The sequence below is a fragment of the Ostrea edulis genome, chromosome 5 (assembly GCF_947568905.1).
Source record: "Ostrea edulis chromosome 5, xbOstEdul1.1, whole genome shotgun sequence".
Lineage (NCBI taxonomy): Eukaryota > Metazoa > Mollusca > Bivalvia > Ostreida > Ostreidae > Ostrea > Ostrea edulis.
The window spans coordinates 53,676,866-53,697,673 of NC_079168.1; the positions used below are offsets into that span (position 1 = coordinate 53,676,866).

Genomic DNA, 20,808 nt, shown 5'->3' on the forward strand with positions numbered 1-20,808 from the left:
GTACACGTAAGCTGATCGTAACTTTAAGAATAAACAAAGCAAATGGCGACTTGTCATTTTTATCGATAATTTCTTGCGTAAAGACCTTACAAACCCTCTAGATTCATATAAGCTGGTTAGTAATACACAAATTATTAATTGTATTTATTCAGATTATCGTTTTCTTTGAGATTATCTGCAATTGTGTGACAATTCTCAAAATTTTGAGCCCGATCTAATTTACCTTGTGGCAGATCTTAGTCTGATTTAAAATCAAACCTCTCACTTCGCTCGATATACGGACAGTCGCTGTCCGGATATCGAGCAAAGTGCGAAATTTGATTTTAATCAGACTGGGTGGATCTAACCTTGCCTTTAGAAATAATTGGGAAGCTTTTTATTTTAGTCATGCAGGTTATTTAAAAAAATGCCATTTATCTATTATATAGGGTATGTCTAGCATCTTTCAGGGAACTACATTTTTTTTAATTTTCCAAACATGGTGGAATTAATGTACATATATGCAATCAAACATGCAATGTTTTAGATTTGAAAAGAGAGTCATTGTGTGTACAAGAATACATGGTGATCGACAGCAATAGAAAAACTATTTCTACTTATAGATATGTGATCTTTACTTTGTGGTTATAAGCAAATATTGGTAGTCCAAATAACTATTTGTTACATTGTAACTAACACAACAGGGAAAATAGCCTCTAAATAAATATTTCTTAAAAAAAAAAGATATGCATTTCATTCCAAGAATACAATTTTGTGTAATTTGTTTCAGAGAGCAATTGTGATGCCTACTAGTGTAGTCTTTCAATCTTTCAGAGTGCCATTTCCTTTAACTATAATCCTACAGGAGTCAAACCTTCTTTGATAATGCATATATATGAATCTTTCTACCACTCATGATTTGTATGTAATTGACCTTTATATGTGATCAGCTAGATAAAGTCTTTGCAGTGTATATTACCAAACTCCAAGGATGATGCCTTCAACATACATATTATTTTGTTGAAGCCCATCCCCCCCCCCCCCCCCCCAATTTACAAAAATCTCACTGATAAAAGTTCATTCTGAAGTCTTCTCACATTAAACCGACATATGTACTAATGCTCCTTTTTACAACTTTTAACCCACCAGACAACTTTGTTGACAAATATTTAAGATTTATTTATTATGTCATCTTTTTAATATCAAGATGTTAAAATCATTCTAGAAATGGAAGTAATACATGTACATGTCAATATCAATAACAACATGAAAATTCATCTAAAAATTTATCTATTAACAAATATAATTACATGTACATAATTGTATGCATAACAATGCATGTACATGTACTTAATTTCTTAAACATGTATTGTAACAAATTCTATTTTGCTGAATATCAAACTTTTTTTTATTTTACTGTCAATTTTTAAATGTCCATATGATATAAATGAATAAATAAATATATAAGATGACATCAATGTAGCAGATGGACCATCAGCATGGATTGGTCAGTGGGTAGAGTACCAGACTATGGGTCATGGGTTAGATTCTCAATCCTGCCATATATTTTTGAATCATTCCTCTGCTCGTCCTTTTACACAATCATGGCAATGGAAGATGAACATTTCTCGGTTTCGCAAAAGATTTTTCAGGCCATTACAGCAATGTACCCATAGACCTAGAAAAATAATAGTATTACATTGATTTAAATAAACAACTGTCATTACACTGCAATCAAATTTCATAAGGTTTGAAAAATACATGCAACATAATTGTTAGTTAAATAAACTGTAAAATTGTGATAATACTGATTTTATTTACAGTATATTCATCTACCGTACACCATATCTGGGAAGATATCATTAAGTATCACCTACAATTTCTAATTTTAATGATTTATAACCCAAGAGCCCATATTAAGAAAAAGATTTCAAATGACCCCAAGGTCAACTTTAGTATTTTTTCATTAACCATTCCCCTTGTAATGAAATTGGCTTCTTTCCAAACCAGAAAAAATACTTTTTAACCAAGAATGGTAAGTTTCAGTTAAGGTCATTCACGTTTATGAATAAAAAAATAATTTTTTGTGACATTTCAGGTACAATTCACTTGCATTCTATTTTCTTTCTACAAAATTCTCAGGTTTAATTAGTCTAGAGTTAACATATTTTGATAGTTCCTGGTTGTGGCAAGTAAAAATGTAAAATCAGCTGATATGTACTGCAGTAAGGTATATGAATGGGATTTTACTGTAGCAAAAAAGGTGAGAAAAATCTTTAGCACAATTGAGTATTGAACCTGGTGCCTTTGCACTGAGCTACTCAGGCTGACATATAATACATGGTAGTACAACATTATAAATTTAAAGGGGCATATTTGCTGTGAAAGTGATGGCAACCATTTTTATCTCTCAAAATCTCCCAATAGCAAAGGAATATGTATTACTGACTAATAAAAATATTTCTTTAGTAAAATAAAAAAAACAAACAACAGAAACCTAACAAGAGGCCCACAGGCCTTATCGGTCACCTGAATACTAGTGGAAAAGTATCATTACTTCCATGGACTATGAAATCTAGAAAAAATTTCCTGTTCTAAATATCTAAGCTAATTACATTCTAATGTTCAGCAACAGTATAAAACAAGTTGCATTCTTAAAACTTCACATCCCTCAAAGTGCATACACTGATGAAAGGCTTTAAATAGGTGTATTCACATGAAAACATCAAAAGATATGACTAATTTGGACTCATCTTAAAGTCATAACCCTGGGTTGTGAAATTCACCATTTTTTGTACATCCTTTTCTGCATTTATATTTTATACAGTATCAGCAAACTTACACATAAATACTATATACTAAGTTTGGCCCCACCCTGGGGTCAAAACCCTTACTCTGGGGGAAATCAAATTTACAATTTTGGTAAAAGACTACCTGCTCTATCGATTTAGTTTCAATTTAGTATCAATAGCATGAAAGAAGATGTAATTTAAGTGTTTTATACACATAAACACTATATAACAAGATTTGCCCCGCCCTGGGGTCAAAACCCCTACCCCGGGGGTCATGAAATTTACAATTTTGGTAGAGGCTTGCTTGCTCTACATCACTATGCATTTAGTTTTTCTTATATATGTGTGTTTCTTGATAAGAAAATTTTTGAAAATTGGTCCCCCTTGTACCAATGATGCTTCATACCAATTTTGAAAAGAATTGGACTGGTAGTTATTAAGAAGTTAAAAATGTTCAATGGTTAACGCATGACGAATGAAAACTAATTGCAATAGGTTATTGAGTAAACTCAGGTGACCTAATAAAAGTACATTTGATAACCGCTTTTAGTGTAAAGAAATATATAAAGAAGAATTATTGGCTTGCAAGATAATAATTATTTAATCACCAAAATTACATATATTCATTTGCTTGCTTTGAGATTAAAAGGTGTTTCAAATAACTGAATACATGTGTTATTACTGATCAGAAATATATAATATACAGCAATTTTTATTGAGTGTTGATTTCAAATTTTGGTGACAAAATTACAGCTATTATTTTGGAAATCATGTAAGAATTTTTAATATCGAGGAGATAAAAAATAATTTCAAAGAAACATAGTGTATGTCCTTAGATTGATTAAATTTCTATTTGCCAAAAAGTTGAAGATATGCTTAGACAGACAGGTACAAAACATGCAAAATGGACAAACTTTGATCATAAAAACTCATAAATTTATGTTCTTAAATCTTTGCCTAAGGATTTAATCATCAATGCATTACAAAAATCATTACATCATGTACCATAATTTGTTTTGGATTTTTTAAAACCTTACAAGTACAGAAATGATTAAATGTGTACAAACAGTGGATATACTTACATCATATATATGTACTGTACATCTTGCATCCCAATCCTAACCATGAGGCATCATGGAAAATCTTTCAGGAGAGGACATGAAGAGAAATGCATCTAAATCAAGGAATGCTGCTGTCTGTTGGCAATTTATTTCTTGACCACCTTTATGACCCTTTGAAAAATAACAGAGGTCAGCTAACTTGGATATCTAGTGCATGTTACATGTATATCACACCTAATATCTCCAATTAATATACAGTCAATGTTATTCTACATTAAATAAATTAACACTGACTTCACACAGTTGTACAACTGTATTTGAATGCGATTTTGTTTCACAATATTTTCTGAAAGTTTTGCACATGAATGTGCACAAGCAATAATTGAAATGATGCTAAAAGAGACTGTAACTGTTCTCATCTGGTACCGAGTCCATTCACCCTATCTACCTGTTCGCCCAGAGTATATATTGTTAAAGCAATAATAATGTTCATATTTTATAACCATGCAATAGAGAGGCACGTACAAATCACACATTTTAGAATTAGTGCCTGTATATATAATGTATATTTTAGATTCATTTTTCACCAATATTCTTGTTTTTCTTTTTGCGAAATGATGTGAAAGCATGTGCGTACTTGTGTACTGGTAGCTATGATACTGCTTTGATGTTGTCCCAGTCATGAAATTAAAAAAATGGGATAAAAGTTTGAAGTTACCAAATACACAAATGAGCTTGTGTCTTAATGTGTTAATAGTGGGCACATATAAAATTGTAAATAACTAACACATATGTATATATGTGCTCACTATTTAGAAATTAAGATCCAGGCATTATAGCAGCTACATAGGTTGAGAACAAAATGAATAAGGGACTGTGATTTTGCGATGTATGTCATGTACTGAATCCCCTTGAAGTCAATTTAACATTATTTAGGGGCCTAGTGACGAATAGTCAGTGGTAAAACATTTAAGGTTAATTATTACTACACAAACAACTTAACTTACTTGTCAGTCCATGCCGACTTCTTTTTGAACACCTACAGCATCGCAGATCCATGCACAAGTCAAATACGTTAAATTTGATGAACCTTCCATTTGGATTTGTAAACAACACTGAATAACGGTACAGTTGATCGACATGCCGTTGGCAGGCATACGTATACGTTGAAATTCGTTGCTTTCTCACAAAGTTCTGTGTTCTTTTTCGTCATAATGCGGCGGTAGCGCAGGCAATTCAAAGTAAATGAGCTAATTCACACTTTTTACGCTTCGAAGTGAAAATAGCCACTGCGCATGCGTAAGTGCAGTTACGTTTGCGGCTACGAACGGTTTTGTGAATACCATTTTATGAGTACGTAACTCTAATCTTAAGTCAGACGTAAATCCTACGTTTACGTCTACGTCTACGAACTTTAGTAAATATGGGTCCAGGTGCCTAGGAAGAGTAAGTATTCCCTGTCGGCCAGTCACACCCGCCGTGAGCCCTATGATACTTACAGAAACGTAATGAACTTTTCTCATACCTATGAAAAAAGGTGAAGCTAACGAATAGTGACCAATCTAAGAGGAGTGTATAGAAAAGGGGAAACCGAAAAATTACACAGAAACTATGGCATCAGTGCGTAGTGTGTGGGCCAGGTGGCATTAAATTTTAACTTTTAACGCTTAAATCCAGCCTAGAGCTTTTCAAATGTTAATTGATACAGAGTATAAATCTCTTAAAATCTGTCAGCTTAATCAGCTTTTATACCCTCTGAAAAAATCTTGGGATGAATAAGAAACATGGTATTTATTTGTCTAGCGATTTTGCCGAGCCATGATTCTGTTATCGAGATACACCAGAAGCTCATACTTGACACATAGATTATTTTTGGCAAAATGATGTGTAATGACCCTAATTAAAGTTCATTTGGTAAAGGTCAGTATTTGATACAATGGTTGGTTATGACAAAATGATGAGTCAGGACCAAGGACAAGATCCTGGTGAATGTTTTGTCCGGGGCATAACTTGTCATGGAAAGACATTAGCATGTGCTTCGATAGCCAAAGGTTCCGATTTATTATTCTCGTTTTAACCAGTGTCTAAATCAGCTGAAATTTTGCCTCCTCTGTAAACTGAATTTTAATAGGTTTCTGCATCCATTCAAAATGAGTCTAATAAAGGACCACACGTGAGGGAATAAAACCATGAACAAATAAAATGGTGGCGGAAACTTGTAGGTTGTCATCTGTTACTGAAGACTGATAGATAATATAACGAACATCTCTCAGGTTTAAATTCTAACTTTGCTATGAAGAGAAATTAGAATATCATGATAAGCACAAAGGTTGCCTATGGTCAGATGCCATGGCATGACCCTAAACCAATGCTATTTGGCCAAGGTAATGGATAAAAAGGTTTGAAAATTTTGTCCAGGTCACACTTTTGTATTGGAGAAATATTAGAAACACATATTATACAGAGATTGGCAATATTCTGGTAGTGTGTTAAGTCCATGAACAAAGACATTTGTCCACAGTCAAGGTCACTGTTAGAACAGAGAAAGAGAGAGTAAAATTCTTTGTTCGGTCCGTTACTTTGCAACGTAGAGACATTATAATCTCATCTAAAGCACAAACGTTGCTTATGAACATATGGTGTGATATGATGGGAGGCAAAGTCATCTGGTCAAAGCGAAAGTCACTGTCAAAGTGAAAGTCACTGGTCAAGGCGAAAGTCACTGTCAAAGTGAAAGTCACTGGTGAAGGCGAAAGTCACTGTCAAAGTGAAAGTCACTGGTGAAGGCGAAAGTCACTGTCAAAGTGAAAGTCACTGGTCAAGGCGAAAGTCACTGTCAAAGTGAAAGTCACTGGTGAAGTCGAAAGTCACTGCTCGAAGCGAAAGTCACTGGTAAAAGCAATGCAGACTTTAAAAAAAAAAAAGACTAGGCCTTCACTTTATAATAGAAAAACATTAAATATTCATAATTGGCACAAAGGCAACAAATAATGTTTTGATCCATGATCAGCCTGAAGATATTTTTATTCCTCACTTGATCCTCCATAAATATAATAAACCACTAATTAAGATCACAGAAAGTAGAATCAATCTGGACCGTAAGTATGTTTTGAAATGGATGCAATTTACATTCTTACATCTTCAAAATTAAAGCAAAATTACAAAGAAAATATTTGTATCAATGCTGAACTTATCGAAATAGAAAGATTTTTTATTCAAAGACGTTTTCCTGAAAACTTTCTGAATATAGCTAAACCCTTATTCCAACCCCCCAACCCCCCTGTTACTAAACAAAACTCAATGTCTAGAATATTTAAAAGTTTATGTTTTACCTTTTACTTAATATCAATTAAAAAAAGGAGACAAAATGAAAAAGAAATGAATGTTTATATATTTTGGCTGTAGTAAGTAATGAATAAATATTTTGACACATGCTGATGCTGTGTTATACACAAAACTGTTTTAAGGTAATAATAAAATTAAGATAAATATTTAGATATGCTAAGACGTATTCACTTTGTACTAGTGGACGTCACATACTTCCTTACACAACGATATACATGTAGACTAAAAATGAACAATGTCTTAGAAAATGCTATATACAAAAAACACTACAGAGTCGTCCACTTCTGTTTCATACTTAGATATTTTATTGAAAGTAGATATTAACGGCAAACTAACAACTCAACTATATGAAAAACGGGATGATTTCAGATTCTCCATCGTCCACTTCCCATATTCATGTAGTAATATTTCATTATCACCTGCATATGGTGTTTATATCTCTCAACTGATTCCATACGCAAGAGCTTGTTCTGCGTATGGTCAGTTTTCAAATCGAGGCAAGCTACTGACAAACAAGTTGATGGTACAGGGGTTTCAACAGTCACGTTTAAAGTCAGCATTTCTCAAATTTTATGGTTGTTATAACAATCTAATTTGCCAACACAAACTATCATTGGGTCAAATGCTGTCTGACGTGTTTCATACCGATTGTTAGGCCGTTCTTGGCACACTGATAACTCCGTTTACCTGATCAAGATATAGGGCTCATGGCAGGTGTGACCGGTCGACAGGGGATGTTCACTCCTCCTGGACACCCGATCCCACCTCTGGTGTGTCCAGGGGTCCGCGTTTGTCCAACTCTCTATTTTGTATTGCTTATAGAAGTTATGAGATTGATCACTGTTCGTTATCTTCTCCTGTCATACTACAATCACTTTTCGAAATATGACAATATATAGGGTGTAGATTCTTGATCTCTTTGAGAAAAACAGGATACATTATGTATTTTCTTTCAGAAGCGCTCCTATGCTGTACAGCGGAGAATCTCTGATAAATGGACAGCCGCCATTACAGACTTGTGGGACCTTTTATGACAAACCATTTTCACCCCCTCCCCCCTACCAAGAACCATTCAAAACAAATCGGCCCCACAGCTCATCCAGTATTAGAGCCACCTTTGACGATTATAATTCAAAGCCAAATTTCGACTTCAATGTTTTCAGTGTCGAAGCACAGAAACCTGGTTTTAAAACTATTTTGGAGTGAATAAGTGAAACTTTAATTTCAAATTGATTTATTTTCTTGTTTAGAATTAATGTAATTGTTTATATTGCAGAATACTGAAATGCAATAATTTTATTTCAGTTAAATTGAATGCTAACTTTGTGTACATGTAAACGGGTCTTGAACATTTATTTATATTCCCAATATGATTAGTCTTTATTTTCAAAATGCAGGTTAATAATCTGAGTAAAGTCTCCGCAGGGAGCCCCTCATAATCTTCGTCCAGGTTTCCAGATAGACTTCTTTAATTTTCTTGATACTGTATATCATGTAAATGCATATCTAGGAAAAGCAGAAAAGGATCCAAAGTAGGGACAGTTTCTACAGTCATCTGGCCCAGAAGTTCAAAATTCTGGCATTCAAATAAGGAATATATAAGCAAATTCAAACTACGTTTAATTTGATCCAAAATTGCTTTGTGTTGTATGACAGGAGCGTGAAGTTGGCATAAAATTGCCAAAAATGCAAAAATCAATGAAAATTTTCATAAATTCAGAGTGTTTTCCTTTCAGAAAACATACAGCCCACGCGTCGAGCAAAATATTCCAACACATTTTTCCTCTTCTCTTAATACACAATATATATTAATTTCATTTTGCTCGACGGATGGGCACACCTTTTCCTAAGCAATAATCCGGATGAAAGTTAACAGTTATCAAGCTCTTTTTGAAAAAAGGCGGGAACAACTTTTATTCATGACGTAATAATGCTATACTTATAGGTTATAGACTTTGTATGGGAAAATATGACGACCGAGTTTTTTGGCGCGTAGACGGACCGAGCTTGCGAGGTCCGTCCGAGACAAAATCATTCTAAATTTTATAGCCCTTGGGGCTAGTGATACTTTTAAGTAATACTCAGGTGACCGATAAGACATCTATAATTTTTTTCATACAATTTTGTGCACGTGCTTTTTCGGAAACGCGAACACCAATTTTCGGGAATACTACATATATCTTAACGTAAATTCGCTGGGTTTTGTCTCTATTACATCACTTATCATACAAGTTATTGGCATATTTTTTATTTAGAGGATTATATTTCCGCACTAATTTCTGGAATATCAAGTTAAAGTTTTCCGATATTGTAAATGAGAGTTTTAAGATGTTACATTTAATTTTGAGTTGGAGTTCAACGAGGTGCATGTTTAGAAGTGCCTTGTCACTCATTTGATTTTAGAAACTAATATCTCAAAAGTGACTTTTTATATTGTCTTGAATCTCAGAAACTACACATGAGATTAAGAATAAACCTATTTAGGATGATCTTACATGTTATTGAATTTGTAGATGTGCGAAAGAAATGTCATTTTGTCTCCAGTGTACCGTGTAATAGCTTGTTTTTATGAGATTACAGAATCATGTGTGAAGATAACACGGATTTCAAACATTTTAATTTTACTGTTTGAACGGGATCCGGCAGGGAATACCCTCTCATCTTTGTTATTGTTTTTCTTCAGTAATGAGACCGCCGCGGTGGTCTAGGTTAGGGCGTTCGCCCCGCATGTAGAATACCGGGGTTCGAATATCGGTCGCGACAGACCTTAGTCGTTAAAACAGGTAGTGACAGTTCCATCGCCAAACGATCAGCATCAGCTGTGAATGTCACGGGTCTTTAAAACGGATGTCCCATTACACAGTAGGTGTGGCACGCTAGAGAACCCTCACTGCTCAATGGCCGTAAGCGCCGAGCAAAGGCCTAAATTTGAAGCCCCTTCACCGGTCTTGGTGACGTCTCCATATCTGTGCTAGTGTGGATATTGAGGACGAAAAACACTTTTTTACTCTGTGTTGTATATGAAAATCTCAGACGCAAATGCTTATCGATATTCGATTTTGAATCCATAGATAACTGTTATGTACATCGGACATTCAGGGAACTTGTTGATAATTACCCAACTAAAACGGCGAAATTGTGAATTCCACATTCTTGTAATTCTCTCTTGTTTTCAATGCGCATGATTTGAAATTGAAAATATCATATAAACAAAGTTACTTGTTATATTGTCAAAGGATTTTAGTATTCTGTTTTCTTCATTATATACTATGATATGAAACTATTTTAATAGGCAGTTTTCCATAATGACTTGCTGTGATTTTTGTTTAAAAACATTTTTTAATCAAAGAATATTCATCGTTGATATTTTCCTTTCATATGCATGTATCATTTTGTTATTCATAGATTTAGTCCTGATTGCTTCAAATTCACTGATATTGTGGAACATACACTGCATGAAAAAACGGCTTTACAAAGCAAGTAAATGCAATGTAAATTTAGTATTTACATTGCCTTTGAATAACTTTACTGATTTAAGGCAAAGTTGGTAAACATTAACTTTAATTTGACTTAAAGGTAATGTAATGTCCCACATTGTCTTAACTTTACTTCAATGTAAATATGAAATTTCAGGGACTTTAAGGTTCATTAAACTTAGTATTTAATCAAGTAAAGCAGATATATGATGTCCTGAAATTTCACCTTTACTTGTCATAAAGTTAACTTCTGCTGACTTTACTGGACAGTAAAGTTCATCATTACACATCTTTAATATTCCTAACTGGCTTTACTTGGAAGTAAATTTCATCTTTAATTATTCTTAATTGACATTACTTGAAAGTAAATTTGATCATTACTTAAAAGTAAATTTGATCATTTGTCATCTTTCATTCAACTTATCAAATTCAGATTAATCAAAAATGAACAAAAAATGAGATTTCAATAAGCTTTTTTTATTCAAAGTAAACTATCAAAGATATTTTCTGGTACATATAAAAATATTTATTCTACTATTATTATAGTACAACATACATATACTTGTATCAGGGCAAACTAAAATACAATTAAGTCCTTGTCACATTACTCTTTTTTCAAATTGTCATTTCACAAAGAAAATTGCCTGTAATCAAAATTATCATTTTTCAGTATTTTGATTTGAAGATTAATGTGAAGAAAACATCAAATTTAAGATGAAAACATTTACAAAAGTTACTGTAGCAATAATTTCAGACCAATTATTCAAAATAGTGAATAAATGTATAAAGAACAGTCACACATTTCAAACACAATCACTATATTAAAGTTTGATTTGTTCCAATATCTATGGCATGTCAAACGTTGCAATATTTGATCTTTTCCATTTGTATTGTATAATTTTCCATTTGTATTCTATATTTTCCATTTGCATTGTATAATTTTTCATTTGCATTGTATAATTTCCATTTGTATTATATAATTTTCCATTTGTATTCTATATTTTCCATTTGCATTGTATAATTTTTCATTTGTATTGTATCCAGGGAATGTTTATTTTGATTTGTTACGAAGGATTTTATTGGTTAACGTCACTGATATACCACATCTGTAGACGTGCTTAGCACACAGGGCCGTAGCAATGACGGTTCTTTATCGTGCCAATGCCTGTGCAGCGATACGGAATATCTGATTTTAAGGTCATTACGGAAAGACCCGTGATTCTCACTTTTAAATGCCGAGTGTTTGGCAAAGGAGTAATCACTGTCTTTGTTTATGTCTTAGATTTGATGCGGCAATGGCAGTAACGGTTCTCGAACTCACGACCTCTCGCCCACAAAACAAGCGATATATTACTGAGCTACCGCGACCAGGTCCATGCAGGACTAGTTATTTTTAAAAATACGTAGCTAGCTATAGTAATGGCGACCCCCCCCCCCCCCCGATTATTTTTTTTAAATAGAACTGTCCAAAAAAGCGTGCACATTTTTATTTAGTCAGAATTCAGTAGATTCGGGGGACTTAATTCGGCCCTTGGGTCCCCACCAATTGTTAACATCGAGTTTGGCTTGTTACAACTATTCAATAGATTAATCTTAAGTTATCATTTATCGAATTTGGTAATGCGCGAGATGTTGAAGAGGTAAAGTTCAGGAGCCACGTTTCGCAGGAATGTACCGTATTTGCTAAGTTTAATGGCGTACACCCCCCCTCCCCAATTAATTGATCGCTTTTATGCGTCTAATGTGATCAGCATATTCAAACTAGTCTCCTATTTAACCACTGGCTGATCTAGATAATTCTGAACGAAAGGATGCAGTAAACTGCTGGATGTCTGGGGACTGTCTTAATATCCTTAGTTAGTCCAGTGCAAAGCCTTGGCGGAGGGGGTGGGGGCCTACAGGGGGAGGGCGAAGTCAGTGGCGGATTTAAGAGGGGCGCACCCGCCCTACCCCCCCCCCCCCTCCAATTTAAATTTAAGGTAAATCTTGGTATCTTGTTTAGAAAAATGTATTTAAAAGAAGCAATAATTTCTTCCATTCTCGGAGAAATGAATGACAAAATCTTTTGATTTCTTGAATTACTTTATTGAAAGAACTTAATTTTTCTAGAAACCCTTAAAATTTGTGTCATTTTATTAATTTTACATTATTAAAAATGACATATTTCAAGCCCTATAAAATCTGTAAAATCCAGAAGCTTCGTCCCCTGGACACACTGGGGGCCGCCTCAAGGCGCCCCCCCCCCTCTCTGCGACCCCCTGCCTCATAAAGTGGCGCCCCCGTAACCACAATTCCTGCCCCCCCCCCCGGAACAAGTGCATTTTGACAAAATAAAACGTACATGCATGCTTTTTTTCGACATCTATATATAAAATGTCATATTTATGAAGGAAGGGGGGGGGGTCTCCCGGCACAAGATTCCACATTGCTAGCTACATGTATGTTCAACTAGTCCTTATATGGAACCGATCGCGGTAGTTCAGTGATATACCCTTTGGTTCGTAACCGTGAGGTCGCATGTTCGAAAGTAGTATAACGCCCCCCGATGGCTGGTTCAACTGAGTGCAGTTTTGAGGTCAAAAGGTCAAGTTTTAGAACGCACTGGAGAGCGGACTAGGGTTGCGCGTGGTGAGGTAGCGCGTGCTATGCGCGTGCTAGGACGGCTGGGCGGGTATGAACTAGAGCGCTATGAGATAGGAGCGCGTGCTATGACGCAACAATGGGTCGATAGCGCTATGACGTAACAGTGGGGTTAAAGTCGCTATGACGACAAGGCCTGTGTTTTATCGGTGTGTTAATCCTTTAAAATCCACAGTGGTATGAATAAAAACGCATGATGTGAAGTTTACACATTTATTAAATAAACAATTTGAATAACAATTGAACACAATTTTATACAGTTAAACATTAAAATTGTCAGAATAAAGTCCACACAAGTTTTATCACACACCTTTATTCTTTCGGCTCAGCTTTCTCTTCTTTTTAGGGGGTTCTCCTTCACTCATCTCTTTACTCGTTTTCTTAGGGGGTGGTGGGTTCCACATCTCCGATGGGGTGTACTCTCTTATGACCGGAGGTTTTGTGCCGGGTACCTCACCAATCATAGCCATCAATTCGTCTTCATCTCTTGGGCAGTCGCTGATCCAGTGGCCTAATTTCCCACACTTGTAACAAGGGTCCTTTTCCACAGTTTTCTTGACTTTCTGGGGGCAATCTGGCGACCAATGTCCCGTTTCTCCACACGTAAAACAGGGGTTAGTGGCTGGGTCCTTCCTAGCTCTGGTGGTGAAGTCCTTATGGGTTCTGGTTGCTGCTAATTCCTCGATTTTTTTCATCAGCACCGCGGTGTGATTGGCGATTTCATCAGCCATCACGTTGATCCGGTTAATAACACCATCCAGTGTGGTCGTAATGATGGCGAAATCGGTCCTGCTCATGCGGGAATCTTCTCTACCGAAGGGTGGTTTATCGTATAATCCCAACTCTAGTCCCGTAGCATCCTGTGAATCGGGAAAATAGAAGCCTAATCCCGGGTCTGTCGGATTCTGGCTAGGGAGGAAATCCGAGGTCTCGGTCATCTTCACTTGTTGAGCAATGTAGTCTGGAGGCGAGAGATTGAAGCTCGAGGTCTGGTTCGGAGGCGAGAGATTGAAGCTCGAGGTCTGGGGCATCTTCACTGTTGAGCAATGTAGTCTTTCTGAGGCGGGAGATAGAAGCTCGAGGTCTTCCCCATTTCGGACTCCTGATCGACAGCCATAGCTTTCTTCAGAGGAATGTAGTCTTTCTGTGGCGCTATCTGGTTCTGTACCATCTGATCTATTTTCTTCTGAGCTTTGTCCACAAATTCTATTTGTTTCTGAGCCATGTCTTCTGGAAGGTGATTGAAGATCGAATGAGGACTGACACTTGGGCTCCGCTTTTATAGCCAGCAAAATGTCTAGACTATTCTGTCTCGTGGGGAGCACGTGGCTGCAGCATCTTTTCTGGAAAAACCGGTTTCATTTAGAACATCTCGCGACCAGCGCGTGCTAGTGCACTAATTGAACTTGAAAAACCGGTTTCATCTAGAACATCTCGTGACCAGCGCGTGCTAGTGCACATTGATACACATTGACTTTAGTGCAATGGAACTTATATTGGTGTTTAAAATAGCCCTGAAAAGGGCTGTTTTGTATGTGTGTGTGTGTTTTTAATAATCTCTTGGGCCAAATTCGTAGGGATAATCTACATCATAAAAGTTATAACTGTGATCTGCTGAGGTAATGGCGTTTTCTATTTTTTGAGCTCTGCTACCTCGGAAATTCATCACGTTGATTGTTTCCAGCCAATAAATGTTTGCACAAAAAAGCTGCCGCCATGCACCGCCTCTGTTACGACGTTTTTTCAAACGCATGAATCCCGACACTTTTCTGGTTCCGTTAGACAGCGTGTAAAACTGGGCAATCATAAACTTATTACAGTATTGTCGCGGTAGCAATCTTCCAAATCTATCAGAATGGCATGTTCCGTTTCCCTCTCTTGCAAGACATATTCAAAACACCAATTTTTAGATCTTCTCCTACGATTTCTCATTCGACGCATCTCTTTCAATTCTTCCCATACGTTGTTGTCCATGACTAGCAGTGTAATGCTCGAGAATGTTAGCGCGTGCTACTGTACAGCGCTCTATTGCATCATCTTTTTTTCTGGAAAAACCGGTTTCATCTAGAACATCTCGCGACCGGCGCGTGCTAGTGCACTAATTGAACTTGAACAATCCTATTGTATCAAATCTAGAATATTCTCTGCACTCCAAGACCTTTTCCCTATTAATACGAATGTTTTCTTAACTTATTTATTCACTATGGGTGGAACTTCCAACACTAGGTTAGACGGTCATACTTGTATTATAGATTTTGTCAAGATTGTTGAAAATTCGTCTTGGTATAAATCTGCTAAATCTTATGTACAATCGGCGATACACGAGGTGGGGAGTCTTGACAGTTTTCAGAGGATTGGTAGATCGTTAGTTAAAGACACGAATCCTGGGCGATTGATCATGATCTATCTGTATGCTGAGGAACTGAAGAAAATCATCCCCGATCAAATCCGAGACATCGAGATCATTCTACAGGAATGTTTACAAGAAGGATTCATGGAAATGATCCGTTTTAACTAGTTTTCCTTCATTATCGAATCATGGCTGGAAGTGACAACATCGCAGAAAAAGCGGATACTTGTATTCATTTTAGTCATTTACAAATCATGGCTGAAAGTGACAACATCGCAGAAAAAGCGCATAAGCATGCATTAGAATGGGTCGAGAGAATGCAAGACGATGTGGTGTTTCAATTTGCTAAAATATTTCTGATAGCGGGAGTGTTTCCATTGACTCTGGACCAATATACAGATCTACGGAACCAGGTGTACATCAATCTCTATAACGATGCGGGGTTGATGTTAATTTATGTCGTGGGGGAAGAATTCAAGAAACGCATGCCAGAAAAAAGTCGCCGAGATTGAAAGTATAACCAAGGACTGGCTTCGAGAAGTATACATAAAATATAAAGAACTTTCACCAGTTTGATTTTTCATTGCGGGATCATGACTGCCAGGGATAACATCGAAAAAACATTTGTCCTACAGTGTATTGAGGAAATAGAAAACTTGCCAGATTTTCAAAAATTGAAATCCTATCTTCGTTCGGTATTATTTCCAATCACTTTAGACGAATATTGCTGGATATGCAGACATTTGCTCGAGAACCGTATCAACAGCGACGGATTGGTGTTGATTCATTTAGTAGCCGAGGAATTAAAGAGAACAAAGCCACACATCAGTGGCGTGATCGAGACCCTTCGAGTGCAGTATCTTCCTCACATGTACAACAAAATACAAGAAAATGTGTAACTTTTAATCTGGACAATAATGAAGTGTATCTGTTACCCGAAGAAGACCGGAAAAGTATCTGGATGACTGTAGCCGCTGATCGTTATCGATTTCAACGCAGGATTCGAGAAATGAAAAAATGTTGGACCCTATTTTAAAAAGACATGTGTATTGGTGTTGTGTGTGGGAGTTATGTATTTGAAATATGTGACATGAATAAAATTGTTTAAACGAAAGCTGTGTTTTGTTGAGTCTCTCGGAGAAGGGTTTATTTGCTGAGGAATCCAGAAAATCCTAAAGGTAGAGTGAAAATCGAATCAAATAAGGTGTTTTCTATCGAATATACCTTATGAGATGTTGTTATGGATGTACATGGTCGAGAAATAAATTTTTAAAGAGGCGAAGAAGAAACATTGGACCTCGACTCGACCTCTTTGACCTTTGATTATTTATATACCATGCGACGTAGCAAAATAAAAGTAAGTTTAACGAATTCCGCGCCCCAGAATCTATCAGATTAAATCCACCATGCACAGATATCGAATGTCTAGAAAAAGAAAATGAGAAAAAACTCTCTTCTCGAAAGCACAAATCCGCCATTTTGACGGCCGCCATCTTGGCTTCGTCTCCGAAGCGAGGGATGTTTTCGAGGAGGTCCGTGCTCTCTCGTTATATACCGGCGCGCTCGCCAGTTCGCTTCACTGGTGATCCAGCACTGATTTTAAGAAGTTATAGAAGAAAGAAGATTATTGAAGAATGACTGAAGGAAGAAGAGACCCAATCTACAATTTTCAGACCTTGCCTGGATTTCGGTACCGGCTGGTAGTGGTGGCTGAGGAACGGGTAGGGGAGAATTGGGTCGTGCGTTCTCAGAACGACCTGAGCACCTTCTCCCCTTTCGACCGCAGTGGGGCCCGTGAGATCATCGACCGAGTGCGGCAAGAGTATGAAGGGAGGAGTCGCCGCCGCACCGCTCGGATGTCTACGGCTACAAGACCACGCCGACGGGCCCCACAGCCACCCTCACCACCCCCACCTTACTCCCCGGCGACGCCTACAGCACCACCACCAACGATCCCATCGGCACCGGAGGAATACAGTCCGGTGCCGATGAACGAGTCGCCAGCGTCGCCGGTGGAGTATTCACCGAGGTCACCGTCCCCGGCGCCACCTCCAAGCCCGGGCCAGAGTCCGTCGCTGTTGGTCCCAGACACGCCGCCACCATCACCACCAAGACCAGCAGCCCCGGCAAGACCCCCACCACCTACCATCCGGTCTGCAGGGAGGACTCCGCCACCGAGACCAGCCCACGCACCTGTGGCAAGTCATCCCCCAAGGAACCACCCTATGACTGTCCCTGGCTGGGCAGATAGGGCGGTTCCTATCTGGTTTAAGTGCCCTGTCTGCTGGCAAGACAGGGTACACTCCGGTATTACGTGCGGGGGATGTGGGCAGCGCCCAGCTTGCTGCATGTGTGTGGAGCGTATAGAAGAGAGGAAACACACCCGGGGACGGTGCCCGTTATGTCGATTTACCGGAGCCAGGCATTGATCAAAAAGTCGGTCTTAGGACCAAACGGCCCTTTTTAGGGCCACCCCACATGTTACGAAAAGATGCTTTTATGGCAATGATTGAGAAACAAAAAATACACCAGTTGCACTTTATTAACAAATACATGTTTTAATGACAATATACACTTGTTGATCATACCTATAAGCAAAGTCTTGAATACATTGTCTGTAATGAGTCCAATTTCCTCCCGCTAAGCCAAAGGCAATCTTATAAGGGAAGGCTAAAGTCTTGTACGATAATGTGCCCAATTCACGTAAACATTGTTGAAACCATAGTTCTCGCTGTTCGGGTGTATCTCGATAGCGGGGAATACGTTGAGTTCCTTTTCCGTAATCCCACTGGGCTAAGAAACAAATCACATCAGGATCGCTAGCATTTGATAAGATGCGTAACGTGCCAAGCATTCCTCGATCAACTTCTATGGCTAGATTTCTATGGCCTAAGGGTCTCCGAGTAGCATACAAGTTACCCCACGGATATTTGTCAGCAATACTTTGACTTCATCCATGAGGTTTTACCGTTAAACAATTACATTGTTGTACAATACCATCGACTTTCATAGTGAGTAAATCTCCCTGCACATAAGTCACACTCATGATGTGAATGATGCGTGTCGAGGGTACAGCTTTCGTTTTTATAAGTCACATTCACCCGGTGTGTTTGTTGAGTGTCAATCATGGGGTTTCTTTGTCAAAGGTTCGGGGGCCTATCGAAAGTGGGATTAAAATAGGATGAAATAGGTTTTTCTCTATCGATCTAACTATCATTGAGGTTTCTACTGCCTCACAGACGTGAGAAATGAATCATTAAAGAGGTCGAGAAGAAACATCGAGCCTCGACTCGAGCTCTTTGACCTCTGTTTCTTTGAAAACTATGCGACGTAGCAAAATAAAAATAAGTTTAACGAATTCCGCGCCCTAGAATCTATCAGATTAAATCTACCATGCACAGACATCGATTGTCTAGAAAAAGAAAATGAGAAAAAACTCTCTTCTCGAAAGCACAAATCAGCCATTTTGACGACCGCCATCTTGGCTTCGTCTCCGAAGCGAGGGATGTTTTCGAGGAGGTCCGCGCTTTCCTGATATATACCGGCGCGCTCGCCAGTTCGCTTCACTGGTGATCCAGCACTGTTGTAGAAGATTGAAGAAAGAAGAATTGAAGATGAGTCAAGTACCGAGTCCGCCCATCACGAACCACAACGTGGTCCCGGAGGATCAGCGCGAGGACTGGGATGCAGAACTTCGCCTGGTGGAGCGACCCCCGGGGCGCATTGTGTTCCGGCCAGATGGGGAGTTTGAGTGGCACTTCTTCTATGAAGGAGTGCCAGATGCCCCCAAGAAGCCATTGAAGAGGCGCCACCGAAACAAGAAGGCAAAGAAATAAGGGGTTTACCCCTTACACCCCCGGCCCTTTTCAGGGCCACACACATCTTATGAAAAGAGGTTGTTGATCACAATGGTTGAGAGAAACAAAAACTAACACCAGTTGCACTTTTATTTTTTATTAAGAAACTCGATAAAGTTACACAATGTTGATAGTTAATAACTTGCCGTGTTCTTCATAGTCTCCCGTCATGTAACATAGTCTTTCGGATGCGAGACTATTCTCATATGCTTTCCAACAACATAGGGGATGAACGAAATACCTCATGTTACGCTTCGTTCTCCAGTGTTTCATTTGAATTAATCCTCTTAACGTTTGTTGATCTCGGGTCATGATCAAATACTGGTATTCACTCTGAACGATTTTAGCGATATCCTCCGGTCCTGCATTGTCTAAGATAAAAGTCCATGCCATACTTTGAGGAGTTTCTCTCACTAGTTTGACTCTTCTATAAACAGGCACGTAATCCATGTCTAAGTAGACTGATTTTTTATTGTGGCAAACCTGTCTTATATAGGTACACACAACACAGATTTTTTTTTAAATTTTTATTTTGTAAACAATTAAACATTTGAACAATTAAACATTTGAACAATTACATCAGTGACAAGTTAGTACCATGACATTGACAACTTTGTCCTTTATGGGTTCTAGGTTTACGAAATGTCTCTTTAAACCATTGGGCTACATAACGATCTCGTTGTAACGCCGTGCCTTTCCAAGGAAGTAACCAATCTTGAACCGTTTTTCTTTTACGATGGCGTTGATGTAGATAATACACACAATATTGTCCACAGACATCCGTGTTCAACGCTTGATAAGAATTCGTGTTATGAATTCAAGTGTCTCCGTGGCGTCGCATAAACGCTTTGATTTCTTGATGCATCGGGGGTAATCCGTAAGAATCAAAATATTCTATGATGGGGCTGTTCAAATACAAACACACCCAGTGGGCTCCGGGGCGATGATGAGGGTCTGTATTGATCACGATCGCTTTTGGGTGGGGTAAGATCTCCGGTAATACATCTCTAGGATACACACCTCCAAACGCAGGGCCTAAATCTCGAGATAAGACGTCTCTCAATTGATACGTGTCCATCAGTAATCGATGCTGACTTCTCGTTGTTTGTTGATTTCTAGCAAATTGTCAAAGACGGCATACACCACGCAGTTTAAGGTCGTCGCTATGCTGTCGGCAAATTGTACTTCTACTCTCAGGTTCCCCGTCTGTATGAGATGAAATTTATCCGTCTGAGCTTCTTGATCTTTGGTGAAATCCATACACCATAGGGTGTAACCGTTTTTATACTCTTCCAGAGTAATGTCCGG

At 37.9% G+C, this 20,808-nt stretch overlaps 2 protein-coding genes and 1 long non-coding RNA gene across 3 annotated transcripts in view; 2 read left to right on the forward strand and 1 right to left on the reverse strand.

The window, feature by feature from the left end:
* Positions 1 to 11,095, forward strand: part of LOC130054575 (von Willebrand factor D and EGF domain-containing protein-like) — a 45,961-nt gene extending 34,866 nt beyond the window's left edge. Inside the window, exon 17 of the mRNA XM_056164835.1 lies at positions 8,134 to 11,095. Within this exon, the coding sequence (XP_056020810.1) occupies positions 8,134 to 8,383 (250 nt within the window). The 3' untranslated portion in view covers positions 8,384 to 11,095. The remainder of the gene's footprint in view (positions 1 to 8,133) is intronic.
* LOC130054576 (uncharacterized) lies at positions 1,155 to 5,110 on the reverse strand. The gene is made up of 3 exons (XR_008802880.1): positions 4,840 to 5,110; positions 3,854 to 4,003; positions 1,155 to 1,657 (listed from the first exon to the last, which is right to left on the reverse strand). It is a non-coding gene; the product is annotated as an uncharacterized LOC130054576 (long non-coding RNA).
* A 6,182-nt stretch (positions 11,096 to 17,277) lies between the features above and the next one.
* On the forward strand, positions 17,278 to 18,072 carry LOC130054964 (uncharacterized). Its single transcript, XM_056166099.1, has one exon. It carries the CDS (start codon positions 17,278 to 17,280, stop codon positions 18,070 to 18,072), a length of 795 nt encoding a protein of 264 aa, XP_056022074.1.
* Positions 18,073 to 20,808: the final 2,736 nt, after the last annotated feature.

Excerpts from the sequence above, each read along its gene's own strand:
- LOC130054964 (XM_056166099.1), top strand. The coding sequence starts at position 17,278 with ATGACTGAAGGAAGAAGAGACCCAATCTACAATTTTCAGACCTTGCCT.